General features: G+C 40.4%; 1 protein-coding gene across 19 annotated transcripts in view; it reads left to right on the top strand.

Annotated features, from left to right (window-relative positions):
* Nucleotides 1-12,130, top strand: part of LOC138739430 (phospholipid-transporting ATPase IB-like) — a 524,646-nt gene that overhangs the window by 496,457 nt on the left and 16,059 nt on the right. For 18 of the 19 annotated variants that reach the window (XR_011342240.1, XM_069891443.1, XM_069891442.1 and 15 more), the window contains 2 exons: nucleotides 3,693-3,781; nucleotides 5,954-6,058. Coding sequence is in view for 18 of the 19 variants with exons in the window: in XM_069891443.1 (XP_069747544.1) it covers nucleotides 3,693-3,781; nucleotides 5,954-6,058 (194 nt within the window). In the remaining variant the exon portion in view is untranslated. Of the gene's footprint in view, nucleotides 1-3,692; nucleotides 3,782-5,953; nucleotides 6,059-7,699; nucleotides 8,686-12,130 lie in introns of those variants that run through there. The other variant, XM_069891457.1, reaches the window with a different exon arrangement.

Raw genomic sequence — 12,130 nt, 5'->3', positions numbered from 1 at the left:
GGTTAGACAGAGTAGATGTGCTTAGGCTCTTCCCCTTGAGGGTAGGTGAAATTGGAATGAGGGGTCATAAATTAAGGGTTGGGGGCAAAAGTTTAGAAGTAACATGAGGGGAAACTTCTTCGCTAAGAGAGTGGTGGCTGAGTGGAATGTCCTTCCGGAAGAGGTGATTACAGCAGGGTCAATTTTGTCATTTAAGAAAAGGTTGGATGAGTGCATGGATGTGAGGGGATTGGAGGGTTATGGACAGGGAATGGGGAGGTGGAACCTGTGGAGTTGTCTTAAATTGGTGCAGACTAGAGGGGCCAAGATGGCCTGTTTCCGTACTGTAATTGTTATATCATTATATATGGTTGTATAGTGTATTTAAAATGCCATTGTATAATTGCTTTAAAAAATTGGCTTCCCTTGCTCAATACTGACTCAATTTCCTCTGTAACACTACACACTGTATTATGCTCTGCTCTTCTACTTTGCACTGCTCTATGCATGTTCTAGTTGACTTGTTGGACTGCGCACGAAATAAATCCTTCTCACAGTACCAGATATACGAGCTTGTTTCCCATGGTGGGAGAGTGTTGGACAAGAGGGCACAACTTCAGGATTGACGGGCATCTGCTTAGAACAGAATTGCAGATGAATTTCTTTAGCCAGAGGGTGGTAAATTTGTGGAATTTATTGCCACAGGTGGTCATGGAGGCCAGGTCATTGGGTGTATTTAAGACACTTTAATGTGACGGGGAGAAGGCTGAGCAGTGGTGCTGAGTGGAAAAATGGATCAGCTCATGATTAAGTGGCGTTGCAGACTCAATCAGTTAAATAACCTATTCCTGCTCCTATGACAATAAACTTGAATTTGATATCGGTATGAGGTTTTTCTTTGGGACAAGGTTATTGTCCATTGAGATCTCTGAGAAACTTGGCATGGTCATATTTGTCTGCTTTTAGTTGAAGTGCTTGTATATAACTTTATTAATACTGTGTTGACTTCTGTTAATTATTTTATTTAGAATTGAAGATGATATTTTCCAAACGAAGCACAGAGAGTATTCTCATTCAGTGGAGATGGAAGATAGAGTTACTGGATAACATTTAAAAATGAGCACCAATCCTTTACTAACAGACTAGCCTTTGTGACATTATACATTTTTTAAAAATCAACTTATCTTTATAGTTTTGTATTTACCAGTAACAAGGAATAATCTCCAATTGAGTTATTTAAATTTGATCACATCCTGATAGTTCTCTATTACAAGGGAAACTTCAGTTTTAATTATATTTTGCATAATTTCTCAAGAATAATTGTATATTTAATTGCTGGAAATACAGGTACACGATCCTTTATCTGGACATCTAAAATCTGGAAAGCTCTAAAATCCGGCAAGTGGGGACCGGCGGTTGGGGGAGGTGACCGAGGAATCGGCGGTTGGAGAAGACAGCAGAGGGACCATGGTTGGGGGAGATGGCCGAGGGACCAGCGGTTGGGGGAGACTGCCGGGCGGCCGAGGGACCGTGGTTGGGGGAGACAGACGAGGGACCGGCAGTTGGGGGAGGCGGCTGAGGGACCGGCGGTTGGTAGAGACAGCTGAGGGACCACGGTTGGGGGAGACGGCCAAGGGACTGGCGGTTGGGGGAGGCAGCCGGGTGGCCGAGGGACTGGTGATTGGGAGAGGCGGGCCAGGCAGCCAAGGGACCGGCAGTTGGAGGAGACGGCTGGGTGACTGGAAGGGGATGGGGGTGGATACGGCAGTACAATTCGGGTGGGCTTTCCAAAATACGGAAAAATCTGAAATTCAGAACACACTGTCCCCCAAGGGTTCCGGATAAAGGTTTGTGTATCTGTATAATTATTCAGAATACTGTAATAGTAAAATACAGAATTCATATATGTTATATCACTTGGTAACTCAGAAAGTCCAATTTTATTGCAACACATACCAAGAAGCAGTGATAGAGATTGTTCTGTATGCAGACCTGTGGGTATCTCATATGCCTTGAATGTTTCAGGAGATTATAATTCTGTAGTGATCCACGGCCCGACACAAGTAGCAATGTCCAAACACGACGATCGAACAGGTAGCTCAGGCTTAGACAGCCACTGTATCTCACAATGGCAATGGAGAAAATGGACCAATCAGCAATCAGCAGATCTGAGGCCACCAATCACTGATTGGCGGAGCATAGGTCATGGCCACTGATGACGTTGCAGTAAGGCTCAGCAGGCAAGGCGAATGACCCAATAAATCAGTCCTGTTTGTACTCTCGAGTGTGCGTGTCTTCTCTAGAGCTCTAACCCAGAGCTATAACCGCAGCCACACACTACAATTCCATGTTTAATTAATGGAAGAGCTTTTAGGACATTTGAGAATGGAATTATAACCATATATAGAAGCTCTTTCAAATATAGTAGATCTTCTGTGGTACCCTAGCATTATTTTACTCCTGGTAATATTATGTTTTGTATTACAAGTTTATTTAGATCCCAGCCAGCAAGACAGTCACACCCATAGATAAAATATAGATTTGCCTTCTGAAATTTTATTTTATAAGCTACTTGGTTTTTGGCACTGGAAGATATCCACATATACATTTTCAGAAGACTGCTTCTGAACTCTTTGAAATTGAAGGAGATGTAAGTCTGAATTATACACTGCTGTATTTGAGTCTGTGGATCAAGAATGTTGTAGCTTCATTTTTTTGGATTTACCGTGCGATGTGCATTTGTCTCCAGCATCACTGCATTCATGAATAAGGTTCATTGTAGTCCTCAATGGCAATCTACAAAACACAACAAAATTATAGTTGGTGCATCAGATGCCTGCACACCTTGGAGTCATGGGAGGAGAAGAAGTATTGTACAGCAAATTTTGCCTGACAAATTGCACCAATCCCCGACACCTCCTCATTGCCATCGCCGAACCTGCCTGGGAACCTGAGGTCCCCACTCCGATCTCAGACACCTCCCCACTGTCGTCACTGAACCTGCCTGGAAGCATAAGGTCCCCACTTCTGCCACCACCACCCCCTCCCCCACTGTCAAATGCTGCTGCCACCCAGCCCCTCCACTCCACAGGGTGTGACGCTGATGAAAAATCAGTGCTCCCTCCCTCCACCCCACCCCCCCCCCCCCCCACTGCGGTTACCCTAATGCCCCCCTGATACTGACTCTGGGAACAGCTGACAATCAAGTACAGTGGAGGGGTTAAAGAAGAAATAGAAAGAGAGAGGGGTGGGAGTTTCCTGAAACAAAGACAATCTCTCCATGCACTGCCTGACCTGCCGACTTCCTCCAATTGCTCACTGATATTACTGGTGCTAACAGCACATCAGAGCCCCACATGAGCATGTTGGGTTTAAATATTTTTTCAACTTGTGATGTTGCATTGCCACCAAGAAAAGATTTGGATAACTGAGAATTTTGGTTACGTGATTTTTGGATACTCGGAACCGCACTGTATTTCAAGTTCATCATTCTGCTATTGTCATTAAAACCTTTAACCTTCCAAAGGGAAAACTTGGTTGAGTCACCCACATTGTTTATATTTCAAGGCAAGATAATCAACCTTAACACCAAGTTTCTAACTGCTGCACTCAGTATCCCTCATCTTGCAAGATTATTATAGCCCCATCCCTACCTCATTTTTCCCATTCAATATTTCTCAAGTTAAATAAGTCTTTTATCCTCTGTTTTGCAGGCTGAGATGATCATGAAATGTGGAACATTCTGGTTTGGACTGGTCCTTTTGCCCATTGCATGTTTGTTGAAAGATGTGTTTTGGAAAGCGTAAGTAAAACAGAATTGGATGAACAAAAATTTGTACATGACTTTGCATGCAATATTAAGATTTGTTCTACTTGGAGGTCATAGAACTTTGCAAATATGATTTTGTTAACTTTCTTTCTGTTGAAATTTGATTTGTGGGTTGGACTAAAGCTGTTTTGAGCCTGCTGCACAAAGAAATCTTAGGCAGCCCCTTGGGTAGCTTTCACTTCATTTTGTAAGTTCGCAGGTGTCTTAATGAAACTGCAGGCTCCTCCACATCTGGGCCAGGAATGGCTGGTGAAGCAGGCAGCTGGGTCGTTTACCATAAAATAAGTGTAAAGATTCTGTCTGTTGTGTTGAATCAGAAGCTTTTTGGGCGCTTTTTTATGTAGACCCACCAAACCTCAACCATGTTCCTGTTCCTACTCTCATGAATTCAACAACAACTCACTCCTTATCCTGACATGCTGTCACAGAGAAGACTGTGGTTCCTGACTCCATTTGCAAAGGATACACTAGTTTTCTACATGTGACTGAAACTTACTAACAAGAGGTTGACAGCTTCACCATCATCACTGAAATTTCTCATTTCCTTGGTGGTGACCTGGCCCCTTATCAATATCATACGAGGCTTTCCCCTGACTTCACATGCCATTTTCTGCTTCAAGGATTTTATCCTGATTTTGCACCATCTTTAACAATGCTTTATGTTTTCCACCACCCCAAAATCCTATTTGAGAAATATACCATTAGTGCCCTCTCAAAAACATACCAACTTCACCAGCCACCTATGCTTCCTGAAGATCTGCTTTCATGAAAAGGCCTTTTGTTTGATGTAAGGTCCTCAGCTATACCATCACGTTCAACCTACCACTCATCCTGGGTGGGCATTTAAGGAGATGGCACCTGCCATTGGCTTTGGTTGAGAGATTGAAAAGGCACAGACTACAGATGAAGGGAATGGAGAAAGCACTGTCTGCCGTTGAGGGGTTGGGGAGACACTAATTGCAGACAGGGCTGGTGGGGAGTGGTGTTTGGGTAGACACTGTCTGTCACTTTGGGGGATGGGGAGACACAAAATGCAGATGGTGGGTGTTGGGGAGACACTGACTACAGGGGAGATGGTTGGGAGACACTGCAGACAGGGGATAGGGGGTCACTGACTGCAGAGGGGGATGGGGATACTGACGTGGTCTGGGGGGTTGGAGTCACTGACTGCAGACGGGATGGGGAGACTGACTGCGGATAGGGGGATTGGGGATACACTGTAGATGAAGGGATGAGAGACACTGCAAGCAGGAAGGGGGATTGGGGAGACACTGACTGCAGATGGGGGAGTTGGAGAGACACTGACTGCAGACGGTGGGGTTTGGGGAGCCACTGTATCTCACCATGGGAGACACTGAGTGCAGGCAGGGGAATTGGGTGCTCACTGCAGACAAGGAGTTTTGGAGTAGCAGTGAGCATATGTGCATGTAGGAGGTAAGGTGGCTGAGACCAAGATATGGTGAGAAGCTGACATGATGGTGTGGGCGCACAGGCTCTGATGGGAGAGATGAGGCATTCACTGTGCCTGAGATGTGAGTGGAGGATCTCTTGGAGGAAATTGTCAGCCAAAGAAGCTATCACAGCCACACTGTGCGCTTCAGCTATAACATTATTTTCAAGTCTTGATAATTTCTTTAATTACATTCCACATAAATGAAGCAGGATTCTGCTTCTTTATGTGTATTCAGTTCAGCTTCTCAACAGATTGACCTGCGTGATTGTTGTGACCTAACCCTTGCTGTTTTAACTGACCCCTTGCCCAATTTCAGCCAGGTGAGGACAGTTAGAATTGGATCTGGTACAAGTGCGGTGCTCCAAAGTTTTAAGATTATTTTTATCCTCCATTCTTTACTGCACAAGAAGGTGAAAAGTGCTCTCATTTTGCTACAGATTAATTATGAATGATACAGGTTGAATTATAAGTTATTGTAATTACTGTTTGTGATTTGAGAAACTGAAATTTGCATCAGTAGCAATGAGATTTCTTTATGCCCAGCTTCAAGTTTAATTTCTGTATACATTTCTCACAATATGTAATTTTTGTGCAGTTTTTTGGGAAGGTATTCTGATTAAGTTCTGGATATTTAGCATTTTTATCTATTGGACATGTGAAGAGTGGCCTGAAAATAATTTTCTGTTACTCAGAGGCTGGCATTCTTACCGTAAAACTTTGTTGGAGGAGGTTCAGGAGCTAGAAGCTCGATCCCAAGATCCTTCAAAGGCTGTATTACGTGATTTCAGCTCAAAGAGGTAGGACAAGTATGATAACTGTTAATGTCACTTAATTTGATTAAATACACCAGCATTGTCTTTGAAAGGTTTGTTCAGAGGAAATATTTGGGCATTGTTTCACAAGATCTCCTGTTGAGGCACAGCAACATCTCCTCTTGTATCTCAGGCACAAACTGATCTCTACTCTTTCCCGACACACCCTAGCAACAACTTTCTCTGCCCTGCCTCTTCTCCAAAAGAAAACAAAGGTAACATGCATGAGTAATAATACTGAAATCATCAACTTGCACAATGTTTGTGAGTGACCTTACCTGGGGCATTTGTTAACCTACACTCTTCAGGTTAGTAAATCTGTCATGAAGTGGTATTTTGCACCTATTCCTTTAGAATTGATCCCTGTGCTATATTTTGAGAAAATTTGTGATGATTGTCAGTTTGTTTAGTATGTACTTAGATTCCAAGATGCTGTTTTGAAATGCAGTTGAAATTGTTACATAATTGTTTTACTTTTCCTAACAGTATAATTTAGGCAGCTTGGGAGCTGTTGTTAAATGTTAATGCAGTAATGTAATTCTGTAATTTACTGAAATAATATTTTTCAATTACAATATTTGCATTATTTCCATCTAGAGGCATCCATGTGTTTTTGGGTGTATTAAGGAGGCTCTCTTCATGATCACTCAAATGTAAAATTGTATTGTCTGAAATTTGTTACTTGCTATTCACAATGTTCCATGAATAATGTGCTGACATGGATCGAGGCTACCATGTGATGGACTGGTGGAACGTTGTTTGGTTCCATGTGCAGAATGCATGCATCCATGGGAAACAGGTAGCCAGCCACCCAATTAGAACAAAGAGCAAATCACTGGTAAGGATTGGAATATTGTACTACAGGAAGTATGTGGTAGCAATAGAGACCACAGAAAAGGGCTATAAGATAATGAGAGGTACAATTAGGATAGAGAGTCAGAATCTTTTGCCCAGTGTTGGAGAGTCTAGAGCTTGGGGGACGCAGGTTTAACATTTAAAGGATATCTGATAAGAAAATGAGGATGGTGAATATCTGGAATGAGCTGCCAGAGGAGGTTGTGAAAACAGTTGCAATTACAACATTTAAAAGGTGTTTGGACATATACATGGTTATGAACAAATGTAGCCAGTAGTGCAGTGCTATTACGCGCCAGCGTCCTGGGTTGAAATCTGATGCTGTGTGCAAGAGGTTTATACGATCTTCCCGGGTCTGCATGGGTTTCCTCTGAGCGCTCCGGTTTCCTTCTAACCTTACAAAAATGTTTGGGGGGGGGGGGGTTATAGGTTAATTGGGTGGCACAGGCTCATGGGCCAAAAGGGTCTGTTACCAGTATGTATATGTATGCTGCTGTAAAGGAATAGAAGAATACTGACCTAATGTGCACAAATAGAATTAACACGGTCATAGTCTGCATAGATGAGGTGGACAGCTGTACAATTCTATGATTCAGAAGCTTTACCTGTTGAATTCCTGGGCAATTGTAAATCAATTAAGGATAAAAGTTTTTTTTAAAGTTTACCCCTCAAAAACCACTTTAAGAATTTGGAAAAGATACAACTTATCTCAAACCTTCTTAACTGTTTAATAAAATATTAAGTTTATATTTTATACCATTTTCCTTTTAGATTATAATTAATGACATTCCTACCTTCAAACTCCAAGACGTTCTCATCCTTTGTCAGTTGTAAATGAAGACTATTTGACACCAGCATGGCTGATACCATGTTTATATAAAATGAGTGTGGTCCACTTCACACTCCACAGGCAGATAATTTGGCTTTGAAGTCTGGAGACCACTGAATATCTTTCATTATTTTAGTTAAGTAATTACTTGTTGAATTGTTTTAGTTTGTCAATATTTTTAAAATATAAGCCAGCATTTATAGGACAGAATAATCAGGAATAGTGACAGAAATCCTGCTTAGCTCGAGTAAAATTTTAAAACGTAGGGTTTGCAAAAGAAACATTTTTTTATAATTTTGTTGTCAGGAATATACAATGTTTCCAATCAAGTATTGTTAAAAATAAAATGGTTATGTTACTTATTGATCATATCAATTGATGTGTATTTGCAAGTAAGTTTTAGAATGGGTCAAATAAACAATTAGCTGCAGTAAAGGTTGAATCTCTTTAACCAGCCTGCTGGGATAGAAAGAGATTACATTAATAAAACCAATGTGATCTAATTGAGTTCCATTAGGCTTTTTTTAACTGTCTGTCATTAAATTAAATGCTTAATGTTAATAGTCACTTACTTTAAATAAATAAACAAGCAATAGAATGTGGATGGAGTACTCCCGCAGCAAACCTTTGTTAATGGATTCAAAAGGAATAAAGGGATGCAAGAGATTTAATAGAAATCATATAATATAAATTGCATCTGGAGCATAAACTGAGAGAGCCTGATAACGTGGATTTTGTGGCAAGATAGCAGCAAAAAATGCTCTATGGGCCCTTTTATAATCCTCTTGCTTCAAGTTGTGTAAACTGGAAGGAATCTCTGTGGTGAAGCTTTTCACATTAGTGTCATCAGCTGCCCGTAACTGCACCAAAAATGAAAAAGGATTTGTAGCCTGCTACATCAATTTAAGCTGGAACTATCAGTCTTAACTCTTTAAAGCAGTATCATTTCTAATATGTTCAAAATATTTAAAACCTAAATAATTTCTTTTTAATTAAATAAAATTCAAAGGGTCATTATGATTTAATGGCTATCTAGTTTGCTTTATTTTAGAAATTTAAAGAGGAACAATTAGCGTCGCGGTTAGCGCAACACTGGTACAGCGCCAGTGACCCAAGTTTGAATCCCACACCATCTGTAAGGAGCTTTTATGTTCTCCCTGTGTCTATGTGGTTTTCTTCCAAGTACTCAGTTTCCTCTCACTGTTCAAAACATATCAGGGTTGTAGGTCAATTGAGTGTACTCTTATACTTTTGCACTTTATTGATTTTTTAAAAATTCTTCCTGCATTGCACAGTTGGTTTATTTACATTTCTTTATCTGTTTAAATTTCTTTATTTGTTTACATATGTACATTGGGTACAGTTTTTTTTTGCATTACCAGTAAGTGGTAATTCTGCCTCACCCAAAGGAAAAAGAAAGTCAGGGTTGGATGTGAGGTCATGTATGTACTCTGGCAATAAATCTGAAATCTGTAATTGGGCAGCACTGGTTCATGGGTCGAAAGGGCCTGTTACTGTGCTGTATGTCCAAATTTAACAACTTATGTCTTCTTAAACAATTAGTCTGATGTGAAGTTCTCATGACCGCTCACTGGCATTAACATTAATGAAAGAAAGTGTTTTGTGCCTCTATACCTGTTGCAAAGTTCTTCACCAAAATTGTCTTGTAAATAAAGGATAGTCTCTCTCGTAATCTGAATTCTAAACACCAGTGCCAGTAAATTTTCACTCATACTGAAATAATAAGTGTTTGTGTTGCACAGATAGGGAGGAACTATTTTGGATATGCTGGCCATCTTAATTGAAGACTCACTTTGATTCTTGACTCACATTTGAGAAATAATCACTTAAACAAGGTATTTCCAGCAAAATTTGCATTGACTTCGGTTCTGACAATTAATAACACAAATTTCTTTTGAAAGCTATAGAAAAAAAATGAACAAAAACTTAATTCTAAAAGAAAACTAAAAATTTGTGAAAGTCCTCAGCGGGTCAGGCTGCATCATTTCAGACCAAGAACCCTTCATCAGAACTGGAAAAGTGAGAAAGTAAGCATGTTTTAAGTTGCAGAAAGGGGGAAGGGTTGGAGATTGATAGGATGCAGACCAAATATGGCAAAATAACAAATACCCTTTATTTCATCTTGTGTTCACATGTGTGAGTTCTTAGACAACATATGGATGAAGGAAAAGGTTCTTTAAAATTGATGTAAACAGCCATGAGATATGTCATAAGGCTGCAAGCCTCCATTACAGATCTTACATATGCAGTCTCCTACTCTGTGTCAGCCCCTGCTGGCAGCCAAGTCTAATCAAACAGGAACTATAATCAAGACCTTGCTAGTGGTCATGCAACCATGATCACTATCATTACCTTTCCCTTTCTTAAAACAAAAGTAGCTTACTTTTAACTAACATGTTTTCTTTATATAACTCTGCAATTTTAACTCTAACACCAGGAACTTACATTTTCATTATTATCAACATTGTTAACATTTTTATACTTGTTTTGAATGTTCATTTACACTAAAACTTGAAGAGCGAATAAGATAGCACTACTTCATTCTATAACAGGAGACTTTAAATTTGCTCAGTGATTCTCTTAGGAGGATTCACGTGTCTTGACGATCTCCTGATTGATTGTCCTTGAATCCGAGTTGGGTCGTAAAACCTCAGAACTGGTTCCTCTGTGAGCAGTTTCTTTAGTTCCCTCCATGACTTTTCACGCTCATGACTCCACTCCCATTCAATGTTCTTTTCTGTTCGTCTTCTCAATGGAGCCATCTTTTCTGAGAGGTTGGATATGAATTTGCCCATATAGTTGACCATTCCATTAAACCTCTGTATGTCCTTTTTGCATTGTTTCTTTGGCATGTTCCCAATGGCGGACACCTTTCTGGGATCTGGTCTGATGCTCTCACTGCCAATAATATCTCCTACAAATGTTAGTCTCTATTCAGGTTTGCTTTCCTTGTTGCTTCCAGCACTTTCCTCATTCTCTCATCATGCTCCATTCTCGTGGTTCCCCATAATATGATGTCATCCATTGAGGTATCAACTCCATCCAGGTGATCATAGACCTTATGGATAGTTTTGTGATACACTTCAGGAGCTGAGGCAATTCCAAATGGTAACCTTAGGAATCTGTATCTACCAAATGGACTATTGAACGTGCACAGTCTTGAATTTGCTTCATCCAATTTTAAATGCCAAATTCCTGATGATACATCTAACTCACTGAAAAACTTTGCATTTGCAAACTGTGACATGACTTCTTCATGTATCGGAAGCTTAAATGGTTCTCTCTTTATTGCTCTGTTTTGATCTCTTGGATCCAGGCAAATTCTAAGCTTTCCATTCTTCTTGTCCACAACAATGAGTGAACTCACCCACTCTATTGACTCACCTATCTTCTGAATCATGTTCAGGCTTTCCATCCTGTCCAACACTGCTTTCAGTTGTTTTTGAAGTGGAAATGGAACTTTTCTGCATGGATGTATTATCAGTGGCACATGTTTATCCACTCTGATCGTGTGTTCACCTGAAAGGCTGCCAAGACCATGAAATAGGTCATTGTAATCTTTCATGAGTTCATCATAGACTGTCTCTCCTTCGCTTTCCACAACGAGGACTCTTTTTTACCAGGTTCAGTTTCTCACAGGCTGTTAAACCTAGTATGGCCTGAACATCCTTTGGTACCACGATGAATGCTATCATATGCTCTCTGTCTTTGTGTTTCACTTTGACCATGCATTCTCCTTCCACTGGTATATTGATATCTGAATATCCTGTCACCTCACTTTTGTTCCATACATCTTTGGTCTGCCTTAGTCTTCTCAGGAAGTGCAGTCGTTATTATGCCTTCCTGACAAGTGAGGAGATGTTTTGTGCCCAGGATAGGTCACTTTTTAAGTGGTCTGTGAGGAACCAGGTGCTCTCTACTCTCTCCACTACTATTAATGTAGAGTGGAGGTCTGTCACCCTTGGTCCTCCTGAAGTCCATAATCATCTCCTTTGACTTCACCACATTGAGACTTAAAATCAGTCTCTGATATTATATTAATTTGTTCTCCAGTATCCAATTTAACTGAAATCACTTTTTAATCTCAACATCCAGTCTCTGTTTTCTTTCTTGTTTTCAGTCACAACATCTACATAGAATTCCTCTATCTCCCTTTCATCTACTGCATGAAACTTGCAGTCTTTTCCTTAGTCTATTATCTGGAATACTACACACAAATCTCTTATTAGCAAGTCAGTCAGTGCACCAAATTCAGACGTTTTGCTTCTGTTTCTCAATTCAGTCACATACTGATCAATACTTTCTTCCATTCTCTGTACCCATGTGAAAAATCGGTGCCTATCAAACACCAC

The sequence above is a fragment of the Narcine bancroftii genome, chromosome 7, assembly GCF_036971445.1.
Source record: "Narcine bancroftii isolate sNarBan1 chromosome 7, sNarBan1.hap1, whole genome shotgun sequence".
NCBI lineage: Eukaryota > Metazoa > Chordata > Chondrichthyes > Torpediniformes > Narcinidae > Narcine > Narcine bancroftii.
Note: the sequence above shows the minus strand (reverse complement) of the source record. Positions and strands in the feature narration are given on the sequence as shown.